Source organism: Gossypium hirsutum, chromosome A07 (assembly GCF_007990345.1).
Source record: "Gossypium hirsutum isolate 1008001.06 chromosome A07, Gossypium_hirsutum_v2.1, whole genome shotgun sequence".
Taxonomy (NCBI): domain Eukaryota; kingdom Viridiplantae; phylum Streptophyta; class Magnoliopsida; order Malvales; family Malvaceae; genus Gossypium; species Gossypium hirsutum.
Genome location: NC_053430.1, coordinates 51,479 through 73,185, shown reverse-complemented (window position 1 = coordinate 73,185; position 21,707 = coordinate 51,479). Strand labels below are relative to the sequence as shown.

General features: G+C 32.8%; 2 protein-coding genes across 12 annotated transcripts; both read left to right on the top strand.

Annotated features, from left to right (window-relative positions):
- Positions 1-138: 138 nt before the first annotated feature.
- LOC107930786 (gamma-glutamylcyclotransferase 2-1) lies at positions 139-2,499 on the top strand. Its single transcript, XM_041117007.1, has 9 exons — positions 139-405; positions 693-816; positions 919-995; positions 1,220-1,276; positions 1,404-1,460; positions 1,559-1,599; positions 1,719-1,790; positions 1,873-1,952; positions 2,035-2,499. The coding sequence occupies exons 2-9, from the start codon at positions 708-710 to the stop codon at positions 2,226-2,228; spliced, it is 687 nt and encodes a 228-aa protein (XP_040972941.1). The 5' UTR covers positions 139-405; positions 693-707; the 3' UTR covers positions 2,229-2,499.
- Positions 2,500-4,458: 1,959 nt separating this feature from the next.
- On the top strand, positions 4,459-20,098 carry LOC107930785 (glycosyltransferase BC10). 11 transcript variants are annotated; one of them, XM_041117000.1, is made up of 16 exons: positions 4,494-4,598; positions 4,798-4,899; positions 5,543-6,025; positions 6,780-6,878; positions 7,119-7,232; positions 7,338-7,438; positions 7,529-7,600; positions 7,708-7,798; positions 15,482-15,562; positions 15,746-15,805; positions 15,898-16,020; positions 16,101-16,139; positions 16,243-17,206; positions 17,296-17,365; positions 19,232-19,394; positions 19,830-20,098. In XM_041117000.1, the coding sequence occupies exons 3-13, from the start codon at positions 5,645-5,647 to the stop codon at positions 16,369-16,371; spliced, it is 1,290 nt and encodes a 429-aa protein (XP_040972934.1). In that variant the 5' UTR covers positions 4,494-4,598; positions 4,798-4,899; positions 5,543-5,644; the 3' UTR covers positions 16,372-17,206; positions 17,296-17,365; positions 19,232-19,394; positions 19,830-20,098. The 11 variants fall into 11 exon arrangements, with proteins under 11 accessions (XP_016717992.1, XP_040972934.1, XP_040972940.1 ...); XM_016862503.2 differs by lacking the exon at positions 4,798-4,899 and having other exon boundaries at positions 4,459-4,598; XM_041117006.1 differs by lacking the exon at positions 4,494-4,598 and having other exon boundaries at positions 4,634-4,899; positions 7,119-7,172.
- Positions 20,099-21,707: the final 1,609 nt, after the last annotated feature.

Sequence of the window (21,707 nt, the reverse complement as noted above, 5' to 3'; positions counted from 1 at the left end):
AGTTATGAATGACATGTCAATTAGATTTTAATCAGATTTGTTGGCGGAAATCGAGACTGCCTGCCTCTTTCCCGTACTGTCCAGATTCAATGAATCTAGTTTTCATATATTTTTCCACGCGTTGCAACGCACATCCCTATAATAAAAGTAAAACACTGGTGGGCAAGTGGAAGGCAGGCAGGCATTAGTTGGAAAACAACGTAATTGAGAATTTTTTTTTTGGGGGGCGCCCGGGGGGGGGGGGAGCTATAAATACTCTGTTTCCCTCATTTATTCTCCAAAAACAAATTCCAAATGCACTAAGAGCCGGAATCGGAGAAGAAAGAGAGAAAGTGGGGATTCGTCTCTCTGTACTCACTTTTCCTGCCTTTACCGTCCTCTGCTTTCTCTCTTTCATTTCTTACTGTAAGTCCTCTCCTCTTTTGCATAGTTGTTCGTTATCATTTCTCAAAAGGTTTACATCTTTGATGAGGACCTGGGGCTTACACTGTAATTGCTGTTTGAGGATACCCAAGCCCGTGGAAAAAAACTTATACATCTTTGCTATTAAATTGAGCTTACCCAAACTCATTTCCTTGCCACATCTAGTACAATAACCGTTTCATAATATATGGTTGTTTGCCATTGCTGGTCCTTTTTTTCATCTCATTGTCTATGATGAAGAATTAACATAATCCACTTCCTTTTCTCAGATTTTTTTTACAACTATGGTTTTCTGGGTTTTTGGTTACGGGTCACTGGTCTGGAAGCCGGGGTTTGAGTATGATGAGAAAGTCATAGGCTTCATCAAGGATTACAAGCGTGCTTTTGACCTTGGTAAGTATTTTATCAATATAGAACAACATTGATTAGTTGTCGGTTTTTTTTTCCGGAATTTTTGTTTTATTTTTTATTCATCCTGATTATTTCATATCGCAGCATGCATTGATCATAGAGGTACACCAGAAAATCCTGCAAGGACTTGCACCTTGGAACACATTGAAGGAGCCGTATGCGTAAGTGGCAGTTGACAGTAACTCTTTCATTTCAAATGGCATACACTAGTTATCAAGTCTGTGCCTTCATTTTTCTCTCCTTGTTTACTTCCATATTGTGCTGATTAAAAAAAAAAAGCCTGGATACTGTGATTTTGTGTGTTGATAATTATTGCTAATTATTAGTAGTCTTGTTAAGAACTGCTTGTTTTCTTTGTTTGCTAACTGTGAAGTACTTTTTCCAGTGGGGTGCTGCTTATTGTGTTCGGGGCAGTTCTGAAAGGGAAAGAGCAGCAATGGAGGTATTTTGCATCACACTTTACATTGCTTTATTTCTTTCATTTAAGCATCCTCATTATTTCAAGTATTAGTTGTCTCGATGAGTTTTCATATTACTTGGAAAGTGATCTTTTTACCCACATTTTGTAGTACTTGGAGCGGAGAGAATGTGAATATGATCAAAAGAATCTAGTGGAGTTCTACAAGGTACAAGATGGTGTTTTCAAATTTCTTGTCTTGCTTATCTGTCTATGTTTGTTTGTTTGTTTCAGTACTTATGTTTATATGTGATTGCTTTCTATCAGGAAGCAGATCCCCTGCAGCCTTTTCTAACCGGAGTTATTGTGTAAGTCACCACCCATGCTTCTATGTTCCCATCGTATCTTATTCCCAAGTTTGATAGATATCTGCAGAAAGCATTTTCTTGGTGCATAATTTTGTTAATAAAATTGTTCAACCATGCAGTTTCACATCTACTCCAGACAAAGTTTTAAACAAGTATTATTTGGGGCCTGCTCCCTTGGAGGAAATGGCTATGTAATATTCTGATCCTTTCTTTTTGACCTTTTTCAACCTTTTGATGAAAATTTTATGTTACTCATGGATGTTAGCTTTTCAGGCAAATTGCAACCGCTGTTGGACCCTGTGGAAACAATAGAGATTATCTTTTCCTGCTGGAGAAGGCCTTGTTTGACATAGGTTAGTCTTTCTGACATTTTTCTATTTTCTTCATCGAATTAAAAACAATACGTTGAAGGTTGCATTGTGTTTTTGTAAATAGGTCATGAGGAGGACATGGTTATAGAGCTGGCAAATGAAGTAAGGAAGGTGCTTGCAACATTGGGGAATGGGGTTTCCAAGGAGAAGCAGCTAGTAGGATCTCCTCTGAAGATGCCACTAAAATCCCAAACCCAGACCTACATCCCTACAAGTCAATTGCTTCTGCTTCCCAAAGCTGTTGCAATGGACTCCTAGCTTTTCAAAGAACTCTCTAGTCTCTAACAGAAGAGAAGGCCAGTAACTTAACGAGAAGGGCGAACCATTATATTTCTGTTTCTAACCTATTCCTTCAGTCTAAATCTAGTTCTTCTAGTAGAGAAGATTTTTTTGTCCAAGTATATATCCAGAGCGACATCTTTAGGGTCTCACCAGTATTACTACTACTGATTTAGCCTGATTGTGATCTTGGATATAACCGTTTAAAAGTTCTTAGTTTCTGATGAAAGAAATGAAAATTGCTCTTCAATTGCTTCTTTTTTTTTGAAGATCCCATTTGAACATTAGCAGCTGGCGGGCTGCAGCAACCATATGCTTTACTCATTTTGTTGGTGAAAAACTAATTGATTGTACTAATATTGACACCAACAACCATCTATTTTGACAGGAGGCATTTCAAATTCGTTTAGAGGTCATCAAATGGGAATCGCAGGAAAGCAAGTGATAAGATGATAGAGAAGTTATGATAGTGTTGATACCTAAATTCTGATATTCTATTGAAGATTTAAAGGCATTATGATTAGTCCATTCAGTTCAAGTCTCGTCCAAACAAATTAAATATTTTCTCTATATGGGTATTCCTTGCCCCACAGTCCTCTCAAAGTTATCACTTGCTAGCGTTATCTAAAAGCATGAGGTGCCACAGATAATGATATTCTGATTAAGTACGAGTTTAATGAGCAACATACCTGCGGTTGAAAAAGTGTATATTAATATACATTTAAATAATATTTAAGGTAGTTAATATTATTATATTTTAATAAGTTATCACTTTGAGCTGTTTATATCATGCATGTCTTTTGTGGTGGCGCATAAATGTATTTTGAAAATGACGTGTACAAAGAACTTTTGTTTATTAAGACTATTTTGACAAGATTTTTATGAATGTATCATATTTGAATTTATACGCCATATGAATTGTAGATTATTTTCAAATTGATGATATATCCTTCACTTGAGTAAAATAATAGCTAAAATATGATTTATATCTATAACTTTGCAAGAATTCTTTAAAGCTTCCATTGAAATGTTTTTAAGTTAGTTTGTTTTCAAGTAGTAATAAACCATTCTTGGATCTTATCGAATGGTAGGGTTTGGTGTGTTACCAGTGTTTAGCAAATATATTTTAAATTTGGATTTCAAATTTCAAATTTCAAAATTTTAAATTTATGATTTATGATTTATTAATTCATTATTTTTAAATTTTTTTGTTTGGGAATTAAAATTTTTGAAATTTCTAGATTTTGAATTATTCTAAATTCATTGTTTGGATATTTTAGATTTGAATTTCAACTAATTTTAAGTTTTAAAAACATTAATTTAATTATTTAAGAGGATTCTGAATACTGTTGTTTCAACTTGACTAGATTGGTCGATCGGATCGGGAGCCAATCATGGTATCGATTAAAAGAAAAGCATTAAATCAGTTGACTCGAGAATTAGTATAAACCAATTGATTGGGCAATAAAACTATATTTTTTTATTTATAATATTTTTATTAAAAATCTATTTTCAAATTCTTTTGCAATTGAATTGATATAAACTTTATATAATCATGGATATTATAGTATAAATAATAACAATGTTATCTTTTAAAATTAAAAATTATCTAAAACATTAACTCTTTTAAGTAATATGAAGAAATCTAAATATTATTTGAGGCCAAAATTGCAAAATATTATGAACTAAATTATTGTATAAATATATACTATATTGATATCATACATGTAAAGAGCTTAGTTAAAATAGATTTGATTTCTATGAAGGCCTACAATAGGAAAAAATCAGATTAGTCGGTTACACTAATTGGATTGGGAATCAATCAGGGTATCAGTTTAGGATAAGGGGTAAGATTGGTTAACTCGTGAATCGATTGAACCAATGGACCGACAAAATTAATAGTCAAACTGGTTCAACCAATCTTATCTATTTTTAAATCATTATATTTTTAATAATTTATTCAACCAGACTTATTGGATTGATTGAACTGACTAAATCGAGTGTCGAAAGTCTAATTGGTTCATCTATCAATTTGATTCTAAAAATATTGTGCTTCGTTGATATATTATAAGTAAAAATAGTTATTTATTGTTTGGATTTTGAAGTTTAAAGAAAGAGAATAAAAAATTTCTCATTTTTTTATTTTAATTAATTTTGGATTTTGAAAATTTCTAATCTTGCCCCTTACCGGGTGCTAAGGTTAGGCCGTGCTGAGGAGTTTTGAATATTGCAAGTATGGTTTGATATAAGTGTATTAAAGAGCGAAGAGTTGGGGCGGCAAAATAGGGGAAGTTCGTAAAGCTCCAAAAAATCAGGTTTTTATTATTTACCGGGTGGAGATAAAAATAGGTATGTGGTTGCTTACCTTAATGGGTATTTACGTTCTTATAACTATTATGCTTGATCATGGTAGTATTCTTTTTTGACGTCTTATTGATGGTAGTATTAATTAATTAATTATTAAAAAAGAGAAGAAAATTCTTTAGACTCGACTTACGTTACGTACGTTGCTATTGCTATTTGTTGGTGGAAATGTTTGTGGGATCAGATCTCATCACTTGGCCTCGTATCTTCTCTTCGCTTAGTTTGTGCTGTGCATGATCATCTCCACTCCAATCCATCTCCTGCATTTCATTAGTTGCAGTTGCAGGTACTCTTCCTTCGTCCTTTGCTTTTGGAAATGATTTCTCATTCTTTCTTCCACGCACACCCGCATCAACCGCAGGCTGCTTCTTTTCTTTTCTTTCCTTCATTGCGCTATTGCTCTGCCCTTTCCGCTGTCACCCAATTCTATCTTTTATTATTTTCCATTCTCTCATTTTTTTCCCCATTGAAATTCCTTTCTCAAGTTGTATTTGAATCGCCAGCCAAACCTTAATTTTCTTTGATTTGCTTTGCTGTTTGTTTTCACATTTCTATTTCTATTACCCTATTAGGTAGACATTTATTTCCTGAAATCTGGTAATAAACACCGCACTGCCTATGCATCAAATTTCCGGTCCTACATCCCACCTTAGTAGCTCAATCATAATAATCAGTTAGTAATGCGTAAGCCTTCAATTTCGAACCCTCAAATCTCATGTATTCGCTTCTTCACACTACCCTTGTTTTTCATTTGGATTATTTCTATCGCTCGACGCTCTAAAATTTTCCTAATATACAGCTGAGTCTTTCCTTTCAAAATCTACGTTCAATATGCTATCTTAAATATGCTTTTAAGGTTTATTAAGCACGCTTGCTTGCTTGTACCATCACTTTGATACTGTATTTGTTTCCCATCTTGCCCTTTTCAGATTGTGATCGGGTTCCAATAAACTGATCAGCATTCCATTAGTGGTCTTTTCCCTCCCAAGGTGATGCAGTGATATGGTAAGACAAGGAAACTGACTGATGCAATGAAGGCAACTCGTGCATGGCAGCGACGCATAAAAGATATTCTTCTCATGTCTGGTTCAAGGCAGCGCTCGCGTCTAAAGAGGCCAGTTTGGATTATTGTATTGGTAACTTTTGTGATCATATTCTTGATTACTGCCTTTCTCTACCCTCCAACAACATCGGCAGCCTGCTATATCTTTTCTTCTAGAGATTGTACTTTGTTCAACAAGCCATCAATATTTACTGCCAGGGAGTTAAGTGATGAAGAGACAAGATCTCATGTTGTATTTAGGGAAATCCTCAACACACCTCCCATCCAATCCAAGAATCCAAAAATTGCTTTCCTGTTTTTGACTTCAGGGACGCTACATTTTGAGCCACTTTGGGATAAGTTCTTTCGTGTAAGAATTTGTTCCTTGATCAGTATTATTTTTGTCTTGGCTTTGCATCAATTATGCAACTTCTCCTTTGCAAGTATTGCCAATAGAATTCTTCTATTTCATTCTAGGAGTTTCCGTTGCATGGTTTTGTTGTTTTTATTATTTGACTTGCATTTTTTATAGACTTTGATTTGTGTGTTCGACTCCTTCCCGTTTAGCGTTCAGCATTTTCCCGTTTAGCATTCAGCATTTAGATTAAGTACCAAAGTAGCGGTGAGCTTTTTTAATGTCATTATCTGTTGAGTGACCCCACCAAAAAAAAAACTAAAAACCAACTTCTTGGAGTGACATAATTAACTGCACTGATCTATCCTTTGAAATATGGGCTCTAAATTTGGTATCAGGTTTTGCAAGTGCGAAAGAAGTCCCTAAATTCTTGTGCCTAATGTGTGCACAGTTTCCAGATTTATTTCCAGGCTTTCCAAGCTACTCTAATTGCTCTCTAGCCTGGGATTTCTTTCTTTCCTTTTTAAAGTTTCCAAAGGCAACAAATTACAGCAAAATTTCAGCATATCAATATATGCTTTTGCTGGGGGCCGGATACCAACTTCAATAACTTAAATGCTTACTTGATTGAAAGTTCTAATTCACTCTTTTATCTTTTTTAATTTCTGTCTTTGCTATCAAGTGCGATTTCTGAACCTCTCGAAGTCGATATTATAACTCCTTTCTTCTCTACCAATTTCAAATAACATTAATTAACATTTTCCTGCAGGGCCATGAGGATAGATTCTCTGTTTATGTACATGCTTCCAGAGAAAAGCCAGTACACACAAGTCATTATTTTATTGGTCGAGATATTCACAGAGAAACGGTAGGTGGAACTAATCATTTTAAGCATTTTGTCAGGTAAGGACTTGCATTAAAAAGGGTTGAGAGATTCATGATGGAATTTTACTCTGACTGAATGTTATTGGCCTCTTATCCATATGAAAGGAATTGTTGAATTAGTTTCTGTAAAAATTCTATACTTTGTTTTTATTCCTACTATTTGGCTGAAATATATATGGGGAACTTATACATTTTTTTTCTTAATCTTCTGCCTACTTAAAAGGTTCTCAAGCGCAAAGAAGGGAAAAAGAAAAAGAAACTTTCAAAGGATGGGCGGGCACGTGCAATTTTGGTTTTGATGATGCCCCCTTTTGTTCCCCAAATTCTGATGAATTCAGTCTTCTTCATTCTTTATTTTAAAATTGCTTTTCCATCATTAAATTCACACGTCTGCTTGAATATACTATATAGTGCCTCCTAAGAAGCAGGTATCAAAATGCAGGTGGTTTGGGGAAAATTTTCCATGGTCGATATTGAGAGGAGACTATTGGCACGTTCACTTTTAGATCCTGATAACCAGCAGTTTTTGTTGCTTTCAGATAGGTAGTTAAGGCATCACATTTCATGCCATAAGATGCTCATCATAGATACTACTCATCTAAACTTTTCCCCTTTTTAAACCTTCTTCTGCAGTTGTGTACCACTACACAACTTTGACTATGTTTACAACTACCTGATGCTCACTAATGTCAGCTTTATTGACTGGTAAGCAACATCTTTATCCCGTCATATAACCAGGTGTGAAAGCCCTTATCATTTCTTGTGGTAAATATTAAGATTATTTGAATACTACCTTTTCCATATTTGATCAGTTTTGTTGATCTTGGTCCACATGGAACTGGGAGGTATTCAGAGCGTATGATGCCCGAAGTTGAGAAGAACGCTTTTCGGAAAGGTTCACAGGTATATTATTTACCGATTCCAATATTTCAATTCTAGAGTGGAATGTGGTTCGTAGTTCTCTCTTCAGAACTGTAGGCATGTTCTCCAACTGCTATGTGTGGTTATTACCAAGCTCTTTCCAGTTACCGTTTGTCTGGTATTGCTATTCATGCCTTTTTTGCTAATATATTTTAGATATGTTTTTCTTGAGTGGGAGCCACATCTTGAAGACTGCTAGTTGATAGATTTGCAATTGAACTTGCCCCTTTCTTTACTCCCTATAGCTTTTACAAGTTATATTATGGTGGATGGGGATATCGAAACTATGCTCATTTCTTGTAAATATGAAAGAAAAATAAGATGCTGTTGGAAGGGATACAAGAAACAAACTCTCAAAAGGAAGAAAGAAGTGTAGAACAAACTTGGTTGTTTTTTACTTGACTGCTAAAAAAGATGTTACACAAATAGTAGAAAACCTTTTCTAAACTATATCTTGAACACCAATCATTTGTGTCCATATAATCTTTCTTATTCAAAACATAATCCTTATCTAAATCCTAGTCATCATCTTTATCTAAAATCTCTCACAAGGATTATCATTGATCAGTAAAAGATAATAACAAATCTAGTTAAAATAAAATAATATTAACAATATTTTAAACATTAAAAATAACATATCTTCAACACTCCTTCTATTTCAATGGAAACATCAAGAGTTTTCCTCAATGTTTCAAATTGTCTTAGTCAAAATATTTGCAAGTTGGCCTTTTGAGCAGCAGAGGACCAACTTTACTTCATTTTTTTGCTTCAACTTCTCGAATAAAATGGTACTTATTATGTGCTTGGTTCGGCCATAGAAAACTGGATTTTTCTCCATTGCCACAACTGATTGATTATTGCAATTTATCCCTGTTGCCTTATTTTGAGTCAAGCCCAAATTTGGCAACAATTTTCTCAACCGGAGTTATTGATTCACAATGAATGCAATATATTCTGCTTCTGTAGTTAATTTTGCCACATTTTATTGCTTCTTTGAGTTTCATGCAAATATACTTGAACCAATCATAAATAGATAGCCTAAAGTGCTTCTCATACCATCACGTGATTCAGTCCAATCACTATCTATATAGCTCAACAATTTCACTTCAGATGAGTTGTGGAATAAAACACCAAAATCAATTACCTCAACACTCTTTTCTTGTTTGGAAAGAAGACTGACGACAAACATCATGTTTGGTCTAGTTGTCAGATACAACAAGCAATCAATTAGCCTTCTGTAATTAGTTTTATCAACCTTGGTAGAAGTATCTTTTCGCTGAGCTTTTCATTTTAAGCCAATGGTGTGTCAACTTTGCAATTCTCCATCTTGAATTATTTTTTGCACTTGCTTGGCATAGTTGTTGAGAAATGCTAATATTCCTTGTTTGGATTGAGGAATCTCGATTCCAAAAAAGTAGGACTCCTCTCCCAAGTCTTTCATTTCGAATACCTTCATCATATAATTTTGAATTGTTGCTCCAATTCAGAGTTGCTCCTTATCACTAATATGTCATCAACATATAGAGAAACAACCAAGTATTCATTATTGTCAATAACTTTGGTATCTAATGTAACCTCATTAAGAGTCTTTTTGAATCTCAACCTCAGCAAAGGATCATCTATTCTAGAATACCAAGCTCTTAGAGCTTGTTTCAATCCATACAAAGCCTTTTCCAAAAGATATACTTTGGCTTCCAAATGATGTCCTCATGACGATAACTATTCAATAATGTTGATTTAACATCAAGTTGAAATATTTTCTAACTTTTTTGTGCTGCTAAGGCTAATAACAATCTTATTGTTTCCAGCCTTGGGACTAGAGCATATGTTTCTAAAAAATATGATACTGTTGGGGGTAATTTGCTGTTGAGTTTGTTGATAGAACCATCCAGATTCAAATTGGTTCTATAAATCCATTTGACTCCCAACAATGTTCTTGTTGCTAGGTTTATTGATAAGCATCCAAGTTTGGTTCTTTTCAATCATTAGGAAGTTTTCCTTCATGGCATCTCTCCATTTTTAAAATTTGAAGGCTTTTTCAAAGATTGCAGGTTCAAGTATATCAACATTTGGCCTTTGATACGTCAGTAAGTGGTCTGATTCCACTTACTGGATTATGATCAGTGGTTTCTTCATCAAAAATGAAATCTTCTTATTGTTGAGAGTTCAAATATGTTACACTTTGTTTGACATGTTCTTCATTTGTTTCCCAATTACATGTTGCATGTTCATTAAACTTTACAATTTTACTTACAGTCACCTTGCTTGTGAGTGGATTGTAAGCTCTATAGCCTTTTGTGATGTAGCTATAGCCTAGGAAAATGTAAATTTCTACCTTTTGATCAAGTCTGTCCCTTTTAACCTCGAGAACATGCACATAACAAATGCTTCGGAAGTTTTTTAGATGATAAATTGAAGGTTTAGTGTCATACCATCTCTTATATGAAGTCCTTCCTTTCAAGGATTTAGTTGGTAACCTGTTAAGTAGGTAGACAATAGTGTTGGCTACTTTTGCCCAAAATTTCTTAACAAGCCCCTTTTCAATTAACATGCATCTAGGCATTTCCTTAATGGTTTTGTGTTTCCTATCACTAACACCATTTTGTTCTGGAGTATAAATTACAATCAATTGGTGTTCAATATCTGCAATTCTTCAAAACTAATCAAATCTATCATGTGTATTTTATACCATTATTTGACCTAATTATTTCTATTTTGCAATAGCTTGATTTTCAAGTCAGGCCTTGAACCCCAAAACAAATTTGCAACCTCAGATTTTGTTTCGTAAAAAATATTCAATACATTCTAGTAAAATTATTTATAAAAATGATGAAATATCTATTGCTATTCAAGGATATAATTTCTATTGACCCACAAACATCGAATTAATTGCAGCTTTTTATAAGCTTTTCGAGTCATGTTATTTGGAAAAAAGGACGTTTGCTTATTATTCGAAGCTAATATACTTCATAAAAATTAGAATGCTCTGCAATTGCAAGCTTGTTGAGCACAACTTCATTCTTATGCATGTGATTCAGGGCTTTGTAGTTGAAGTTGTAACACCCTTATCCTCTTGATGGACGGTACAGATAAGAGATGCTACTGAAAAACATATGCAACAAAACCTATAAATTCCTTGATAATTTCGATTGTTGAAGCATTTCCATAAAATCATAAAAGATCGTTTAAAATCATTGTATAGTTTTAGGAACTTTTTAAAACTAAAATCATTTTGGGGGTGTGATTAGGAGTGTTTGAGGTTAAGAACGAACCCTCGAAACTCAGAATGGGTCAAAATGCTGGAACAACGTATAACGTCACGACGTTGGGCCATGTGACATCGTGTTGTCACTTGCTGGTTAGTCAAAGTCACGATGTGGTTTGGGTGAAGTCGTGATGTTGAAAAGCCAAGCTCGGGACATCACCTATTGTGCAACCCCAAAAACATTTCATATTGTCCCAAAATCACCTCCAAACAGAGCATGCATAAAACATACTTTGATATTTCCCAAATACAAGCAAACCATCCCAAAACATGTTTAGTCACGCTACTCATGTAAAGCAAGTTTAATATCATACAAAACATTTTCCAAGTAAAGAAATGGTACTATGAATGCATAGTTAACTAGAATTTCAAACATAATATGGTTAAACATAACTGTTAGAGCCTCCAACATAACAAGTCGATAACAAGTAACTCAAAATACCAAGAGGAAATGAACCTAGCATATTTATACATGCTGACATCCTATATACATGCCACAAGTCATAAATGCACTAAGTTCATAGTTTTGATGATCTTGTTAATAGTGTGATAATTCTGAGTCAAGTCAAGCTTCAAGGATCCGAAAATGAGAATCTATAGGCAAAACCTACAGAACATAAGCATATATTATAATATACCAACATGGCAAGGCATACATTAGCATACACACTTCCCAGGTAACTCACATTATCAAGTCTTGTAATGGTCCTTATAATCAAACATTCTATAACAATATTCTTTTTTTTCCTTTTTAATTTATTATTAATTTCATGACATTGCCCACTGTAATCTTAGTAAAACAGGACTTCGAACACTACTGGAAATCCACATACACCATATGAGCATCAAGGTGTTTTGCTCGAAGGCAACAGAACTCCAAGTAAATTATGAGACCCTCAGAAGAGGTAGTGTATGCCTAATGGTCCATATAACATGTCATACCAAGAGGTAACACATTAGAACTTTAAGTATTGAATACATAACTCCAAACCCCACATAACACCAACATAAAACTCTAGAAAAGATTAAATATAATACCCTAATTGGCATGACAATCGTATCCTAATCTTATTATCAAGTTTACATGGGCTTAAAAGCAAATCCATATTTTCTCATGAACATCACATTATATCAAAATAACATGAAAAAGGGGTCATTAGACCTCATATAACTATGCTTCTCATTTTATATAAAAATGGCCAAATTAACATATTTCAATGTTATAACATGAAAAAGGTGTAATCCTTGGAGAGTGACCCACGTCACAAAGAGAACTTCACGAGATTTTTTCTTTTTTTTCCTTTGCTATGGAGAATCGAAGATGAGAGTGGGGATGTAAATGGCTTAGTGCTCTTATTTCCTTTAATGAAATATAATTAATCTTAATTACTTCATTTAATGGTCATGGTTACACCTTAAAATAGTTAGTGGAAATTCACGGAAAGGATTAAAGCTTTTCACTAACTCAACTAAGTTGTGGTATAATTACACTCAAATCTTGGTTTAATTGCTTATTAAGGCTATGACAACTAGCCACTTAAGTCCAAGAAATCTCCAAGCTCTCCACTTCTTCATTCTAGATTTGGCATGTTACTTTACTTCCTCGTACAAGTTAGTCCTTATAGCCTTTATTAAGTCTAATATGATTACATTGCTACCACTCTTTAGTGTCACATTAAAATAATTACAAGTTTGTCCTTAGAGCAATAGAGCTTTTATGAAGTCTAATATAATTATAAATTTTTAATTCGCTCTACCACTGAGATGGCACAAATTTTGACATCGAAAATTTTGGGATGTTATAAAAGTAACCCATCCTTTTATGCAACAATTCAAATTCATTAATTGAATCGGTATAAGTCGATGAACTAGATTAATCAAAGTTTAAGGAGAAACATTTGTCTGTCATGCCAACAGTTAAGAGTTCATGGCCTGATGGATAATAAATTATGCATGTTTTGTCTTTAAGCACCAAAAAATATTTCTTTTTTAGTATTTGTCCTACATTGAGGACATTTTTATCTATTTGTTCAAATAAAACATCTTAATTGGTGTTTTACCTGACGGTGTCTCAACTATCATAGCTCCTCTCTTTTAACTTATATGAACTCATCATTACTAATTTTGACTTTGGAGCAAGTTTTGTCCAACTCTTCGAATAAGTAGATATTTGATGTCATATGATGAGTGCTTTTATTATCAATGAGTCATGCACTTGAGGAGGTTTTTGTTGCATAGCAAGAAGAAACAAAACTTCCTCATCCTATTGTTGTAGGATATTTGATCCTTTAGCTTGTTGATCTTGTTGTCGGTTTTCTTGCAAACTTTCTCCATATGGCCTAGTTGTTTGCAAGACTTGCATTGTATGTCTGGTTTGTAGTAGCAATATTTCTCCAGATTTTTTATTTTTTATTTTTGCAATGTGAACATAACGTAAATTTTCCTTTATTTCCATTTTTTACATTATTCTTGTTTCCTCTCTCTTTTGATTTTTCGTTCTTGTACTCATGTTGCATTTTGCCTTTCCCTTTGACCATAAATGCACCTTTTATCGAATCCTCTTGCATAATAAACCTCCTTTACTCTTGAGCCTCAAAAGTATAAATTAGTTTAGCCAGAAAAATCTTAGTCAAGTATTTGAAGTCTTCAAGTTTACAACTCTTTTGTTATTCATCTCCTCTCCAAGTAATTTGAGCTTATTCACTATGTTCATGGGTCTGTCTTTGTACTCATTCAAAGTTTCAGACTCTTTCCTCTTCAAAACTTAAAATTCTCTTTTGAGGTTAAGCACTTGTATTTGTCTAGTAATGTCACTACCATAGAAGTCCTCCATGAGCATGACTTATCATGATTCTAATTAAATTTTTCTTCAGAAATGGATGATTTGTTACAACTTTTGGCTTTATACCTCTTTTCCTTTTCTTCGCTATGATTCTTTGTCTGAGTTATAATTGGATTGACCAAAAGTTAGTGTTCTTTCTTAATTTACAACCACATTGCAAAGATAAAAAACATTCAGATGTCTTCATGTTGACAGCCCATATTTAATTGTTTTCACTTAAATAGGTAGGTGGTGGAGGCAAAAAACAACTATCTGAAACCATTTAGTGTTGACAATGCTAGCTAATTTCTTACTCAACTCTGAAAGATCTGTAAGCCCTTTATGATCAAATAAGGTTCTTGACACCAAATTCTTGGAAGGGATAGAAAAATCAAAGAAAAAGCTTAGAGAGGAAAACATAAAAAGAAGAGAGAAATATAAGAACAAGCTCGGATGTTTAGGCTTAAAGAAAAGATGTAACACATATTTATATTAGAAATCCTTATCTAAACTATATTTTATACATCAACCATTTATGTACACATCATCGTTTTTATCAAAAACATAAACCTTATCCAAATTTTAATCATATTATTATATTAAAGCTTTTCTAAAATTTACTTCAAGGAGTATAATTAGACACTAAAAAATAACAAATCTAATTAAAATAAAATAAAAAATATTTTAAATACTAAAATAGAATTATCTACAACAGATGCCTTAGCTTTTTTTTTTCTAAACTATCACATCACATATATTCTTTATTTTTGGTATAATAACTGAAAGCATTACATCGGAATATGATTAATTCTATACAGGAATCAAACAAGATTTTTTAAGTTCTAGTTAAAAAATTTATATTATAGATTCATCTGATTTCAAGGTTAATTAGACTAGAGGATGTGCTTCTTTGCGTAATCACTGAAATTATAGCTAACTTCAAGGTTGACAGTTTACTGTGCCGGTATCGGGGTCCGAATTCCCCATGGGGCCTTCCTTATATAATATATAAGAATAAAAAGCATCGTATGGTGGATCCTATATTCCTGATAGTTACCTTTTCAATGAGGATGCCGTCATGTATTACTCTTATTTTTCTCTCGGTAAAATTTATAGTCCAAGCCATAGATAATTGTGCACATTACTTGTTAGGGTAAGGTTTGCATTGTGCATAAATGAAATGATCACGTCTTAATTTTTATGATTTTATGGCATGCAACTTTTGAATTTATAATTTAAGCCAGCCAAATAGTTTTTGAGATAGCTACCTATGTATTTTGTAAGTAGAATATGACAATAGATTATGGTGGATGTCTTTTCATGGATTTGTGTAGTTCTAAAGTCCTATTCTCTTGTCTTTTAAAAATTATATTAACTGCCATCGTAACTTATTGTGCTGAGTAAATAAATAGCTGTAAGTGTTTAGTTTTAGCATTGTTTTCTGGCAGGAGATTGTAAGGTTTTGCCTGAATATATTTTCATGGACCTTTTGTAACAGTTTTTTTTTTGCTAAAAAAATAAAACGTGGCAATGATGTTTCTCATACGTTTAGTTAGTTTTGATTCATATTTTATTTCAGTGGTTCAGCATGAAGCGTCAGCATGCCATAATAGTTATGGCGGACAACCTATATTACAGAAAATTCAAGAATTATTGCAAGGTAATTGTTGAGGAGCTACTTTGTTGCTATAATGAAGCAACTGTATAACCTTAGAATGTTGCTTGCCTTTCAATTTCTGTTATTAAACTCGCAATACTTCTCATATTTTTATTTAAACCACAAATAAATCCTACTTGATATGATGGGTGTCACTTCGTTAACAAAAATCTAATGTTATGTCAGCCGCATATGGATGGACGCAATTGCTATTCAGACGAGCATTATTTGCCAACCTTTTTTAATGTTGGTACATCAGACTTGTTTCTTCTGATGGCATCAATACTTACTATATATAGAAGTGGCGTCGTGAAACCAATTATTTTTATATACAACAGATGATTGATCCTAGTGGAGTCGCAAATAGGTCAGTAACATATGTAGATTGGTCAGAAGGGAAGTGGCATCCCAGAGCATTTAGGGCCCAAGATATAACATTTGAGTTCCTCAAGAACCTTACGGTATGTCCACCTATACATACATTCCCAAATGTGAGTTTGCTGGTACAAACTTTGAAACTGGTGTTTGATTGACTGTGCAGTTCATTGAGGAAAGCATACATTTCACAAGTGGTCCAAAGGTAAAAAAAAGTTTCCTACTATTTTTTGTTTTGAATTTGAGATTTTATGCATGTTTGTTTGGAAGAAAGAATGAACAAATAGGTGTGTTGTTTGTTGGTGCAGAGGAGAGGGATAAGTAGACCATGCTTGTGGAATTCAATGAAGAGACCTTGTTATTTATTTGCCAGAAAGTTTTATCCAGAAACCTTGCATAGATTGATAATCCATTTTTCTAATTATACCACGATATAGCAATCCATATACAGGGAGGAGCTTTGTCTTTGCCTTTTCTATTTTTTTTGTGTTTTTTTTTTTGGTTTGGCTAATATTTCAATTTGTATTCTAATGTATTGTATTTCTATTGTCGAATTAAATGTCTACATTTTATAGTTATAGCTGCTAATCTAGTATTGAATGTAAGCTAAGCTATGATATAAGCCTAATGAATAATGTGTTGTAATTAAATTTTGTATTTCATCAATTTGACTAAAATGAATAAATTTTGAAAATTTCTAATCATTTAATTGGGATATATGAATATTTTAACTATTTATCTGGAATTATTTACCTGGAATGGATGAATACATAGAATCTAAAAATAACTTGGTAACATTTATATAAAGAATTCTAAGTGATGAAGCTAATGTAAGTAAAAAAAAAATTGAAGTGATGAGTCATAATTTCCGCAACAATTTTTTAATCAATAATACAATCTAAAATCGAAATTAAAACCTCAAACCCAAAGCTCAAATAAAAACCCAAATTGAAACCTCAACCCACACTTAAACTACAACACTTTATACAACACTTAATAAACCCATTTATTAGCCGTTTCTCTCTATCTCTCTCGGTCTCCCTGTTTTGTTTTCTTTTTCTTCCTCATTTCTTCTGCTTTCATAACAAATCCTCAAATATATCTCTTCAATCCGAATCTCCTCTCATTTCTTTACCGATTCTCTCTCTCGGTCTCTTTTGAATTTTTTTCCTCTCATTTTTTTAGCTTTGGGTAACCAAAGGCGAAAACGCCCACACACACGCTACACTCTGTTTTTTGAAATCCCCTGCTTCATCGGAGACTGATTTTGAGGTATGAATCCTGAACTTTGTCTTTTTCTGTGTTTGCCTTGTCATTTCTATTTTGGTTTCAGATCAATTTTTTTTTTACTTATATTTCAGTGGGTTTATTTCTCTGCCGTTTCTTTGTTGCGATTTTTGTAACCCCTGCTTCATCGGAGACTGATTTCAGGTATGAATCTTTGCTTCAACATTGTCTTCGGCTTTCTCTGTTTTAATTTAAGATTTATGCTTTTTTACTTGCTTTTTTTTTTTGGTTTTTGCTATGTGTTTGAAAATTGAAATTTATTGATGTGGTCTGTGAGTTACTTTGTGGTTGTTTTATGCTATATCAGTTGGTTATTAGTAGGATTTTCTAAATAGGTGACCTAAATTTAAAAAAGTAGGTATTTAAAAAAAAGGACAGATACATGAACAAATATTATTAGGATTTAATTACTGTTTTTTCAATAAAGTTTACAATCACTGAAACGTTCTTTATATTAAATGATAAACCAGGTCGGATCCAATTTATTATTTATAAGAATATTTTTAGAAATATTTTAATTACTTGTTTTGCAGAAATTTAAATAATGCATATATAATTATTTCAATAGTTTTCCATTCTTTATAGAAATGCGAAGTACCCATTAAACGATCAAAACCGGCATATAGGATTCCAGACTGGGACATTCTGTTTCTTAGTTTTGTCAAAAAATCTGTACTTTAGTTTTAATATAATAATAATCTAATTGGGATGCTTGTTAATATTGATAGTAATTGAAGAATTGGAGAATTTCAACCGATTTGCTAATTGCAAAGGTTTTTTTTTTATTTGGGTTTCACGATCATATACGGTGGAGATTGTCAAGATTCATGTATGCATATATGTTTTCTTTTTCATACTGCTAGGTGCTTGCATTCATTAGTAAGGATTGGGTATATTTTCTTTAAAATAGTTGGGATTGTTCATGTTCTGTTGGGTATGATTTGCAAATGGATTTTGATTGGAAGTTTTAGATAAACCCATGGTATCTCTGTATATCAGCTGAATGGGAAGTTTTGTGTGATTATTGATATATCCATGCGGTGAAATACTTGGATTTTGGTTAAAGATAGAATTATATTCATCTGTGTTACCTAGCCTTACATGAAGGGAAGTTGAGTTGTAATCTTTTAAGTGAATAGGTTCTAGCTGCAACCCTTAGATTAACATAATTTTGATTTGCTTATTGGTTGATGGTTTTTATGAGACTGAAAAAAAGATGTGTTGAAAAAGAATAAACAAGGACCAATTTGGAAAAAATGTAAATATTAAAAAATTAAATTCATTATTACTAATATATTTTTATAGTTAATTTTTTAATTTAACCATTCTTTATATTAAATGATATATCAGGTCTAGCATTTAATCATTTGAGCAAAGAGGCTTTTTAATGAAAACGTGTCTTATAGGGCGTGTTTTCAGCTGACGTGGCTGAAAGCATGCCTTGTAAAACGCGTTTTTAATGAAAAGTATCTTGCAGGACACGTTTTTATTCTCTCCAAAAACAACATATATGTTTTTAATGAAAAGTATCTTTTTATTTACTATATGTTGTTTTTGGAGAGAAAATAAAAACGTGTCCTGCAAGTTACTGGTAAGTTTAATCTTGAGTGTTAAATGAGGTTGATATTCTTTAATCTACAGTTTATATAAATTTAAGTTTAATCTTGAGTGTTAAATGAGATTGATATTCTTTAATCTACAGTTTATATAAATTTAAGGTTAGGGAATAGCTGTTTCCAATTTCTTGAACACTTGGCTGTTTTCATTTAATCTACGGTCAATAAATATTTAAGGCCACTTTCCTTACACAAGTGCTGTTTGATTTCAAACAAAACCATAGACTATAGAGAGATACCTTGGGTTGATATGAATGGCCAACGTCCTCAAAAGAGAATCCTTTCTTTTCTACATAATTAACAATACCAAAGCAAAAGATAAGTAATCTGGATTTTTTGAAAAATAAACAAGTAATACGATTCAAATATAAAAATACTTGTACTTTTAGTGTAGGTGGTCAGCAGGCGGCGATTCCAAGAAAAGGACGATGAACCAAAAATTTGGAGCTGCAAAACAGCCGACGGGGACTCCATCTCTCGCCTGGTCATGCGTCGTCGTCATCGCTTCACTCCTTGCCGGCGCCTCCGTTGTCCACAATACCTACAAGCCTGATCTTGTAATTACTTCACGATTGCTTTCTTTCCTTTCCACTTTTTTCGGTTTACGGTGCGTCTAGATATCTGGACACTCTTAATGTTCGATGGAATGCTCCAAACAACTTTATTAAATTCTTGAAACTTGAAATGGCTAATATCAGTAGCTCATTATAATATGTCAATTACAGTATTATCGTAATCTCTTTTTTATTGCAATTCACTCTACTTTCTCACTTCTATTGGATTAGAATTCTTCTTAGATATTTGGACACTCTTTAAAGTATTCGACGAAATGTCCCAAATAACTTTATTGAATTCGTGAAACTTGAAATGGCTAATAAGTGACTCATTATAACATGTCAAGTACATTATGTAATATCGAATAAAATCCCAAAGCGACACTAAATTCTTTTTCGATTACTGGCATTGATTTTTCTGTGCATTTGGTTATGCAGACTCTACCACCAGTTGAAGATGTGGATGAGGCTAAGAAGAAACAATCTGCAAATGCTAAAGAATGAGTAGTTGGTTTTCGCTGTTGTTTCCAAGGGCATTGATTTTTTTCTCTATTGCTTTCTGTCCTTTCCATTTATAGTACTTTCCCGCTTCCTTTGGCTTTCAGTGCTTCTAGATATTTGGACACTCATGAATTGTTCGACGAAATGTCCCAAACAATATTAAATTCTTGAAACTTGAAATGGCTAACCAGTGACTCGTTATAATATGTCAATTAAAGTATATTATCGAGTGAAATCCAAAGCGACACTAAGTTCGTTTTAGACTATTAAAATGTTCCACGAAATGTCCCACGCAAATTTAATGAATGCTTGAAGCTTTTTTTTTTTTCCTTTTCTTTTGTTTTTCAAGTTATGAATCATTTGAGTAGGTGTCTCATTATAGTTTATCAATTACAGTATCTAATTCTGTTTGGAATCACAAAGCGACACTAATTTGGGATGGATAATGTAGATTCTGATATTTGTGGATATCTGCTTTTTTTTTTAGGATGATGGTATTTTAATTACTATTTACAACAGATTCAAAGATTTTTGTGGATAACGGATATAGATTTGGATATTTGAATTCTTTATTTATTTTACTTCTTTTAAAAAATATATATTAAAAATTATTTTTATACTTATCAAATGTGGATATTTAATAGACTCGAATATTGGATTGATATCTTATTCACATCTACTAAAAATTTCACATCTATTAAAAAATCTTTGAATAATAAATCTAAAATGTTTCATCTTTTCCCACTTTCATCTCATTTATTTTGCTTTAATTAATTTTTTTATTCATTATTATAATGTATATATATTAAAGTTAATTTAATATGTAACACATATATCTATATATAATATACATATCATTAATGATTTTCCACTACAACTAAAATGTAGGTATAATTGCTACTTTAACCCCTTTAATTTATTTCAAAATTATAATTCAACTTTTAGCCCTAAAGTGATTTAGTCCCCATACCTTAACAACTCCCAATATCATTGAATTTACTTAACCAAAATCTAATTCACTCCTAAATTAACCTCGTAAATGTTTCATAAAAATATTTATGATTTTATTTTACGAGAATGGAGTCTCGAATCTCACTTTCCGTCACCCCTAAGTATCGGGTCGTTACAAGGTTGCCTTTCAAAAACTCAACTTGGAGAGCCAAAAAGAAGTTACAGTTGATCTGCACTGATCTATGTGGTCTACAAGCAACTCCTTCATGAATAGAAACAAGTATTTCATTAATTTTATTAATGATTTTACACAAATGTGCTAGATTTACTTCATGAAGCAAGAATTTTAGGTTGTTGAAGTGTTTTTGAAGTATAAGAGATAGGTTGAGAATTAAAGTGGTTGTAAGATTCAAGTTGTTAGATCTGATAATGGGATTGAATATACCTCACAAAGCTTCAATGCTTTTTGTGAGGAGGTTGGGATAGAGCATAAACTCACTGCTTATTACTTTCTACAACAAAATAGAGTTAGTGAGAGGAAAAACAGTACCATTATGGAGATGATTAAGTGCATGTTGCATGAGAAGTCCTTACCTAAGCAGTTAACACAGCTGTATTTTTTCTTAATAGACTTCCTACAAGGGTATTGGAGAAGAAAACATTCTATGAAGCTTGGTTTGAGATGAAGCCAACTCTAAAGAATCTAAAGGTGTTTGGTTGTTTTTGTTATGTTTTAAAGGTTAAGAGGGACAAGTTAAGAAGAAATTTGAGTATGGAATATTTGTTGGTTTTATCTTGGCGTCAAAAACCTATAGAATCTGTCAACCTCAAGAAGGGAAAATGATTATAAGTAGAAATGTTCAG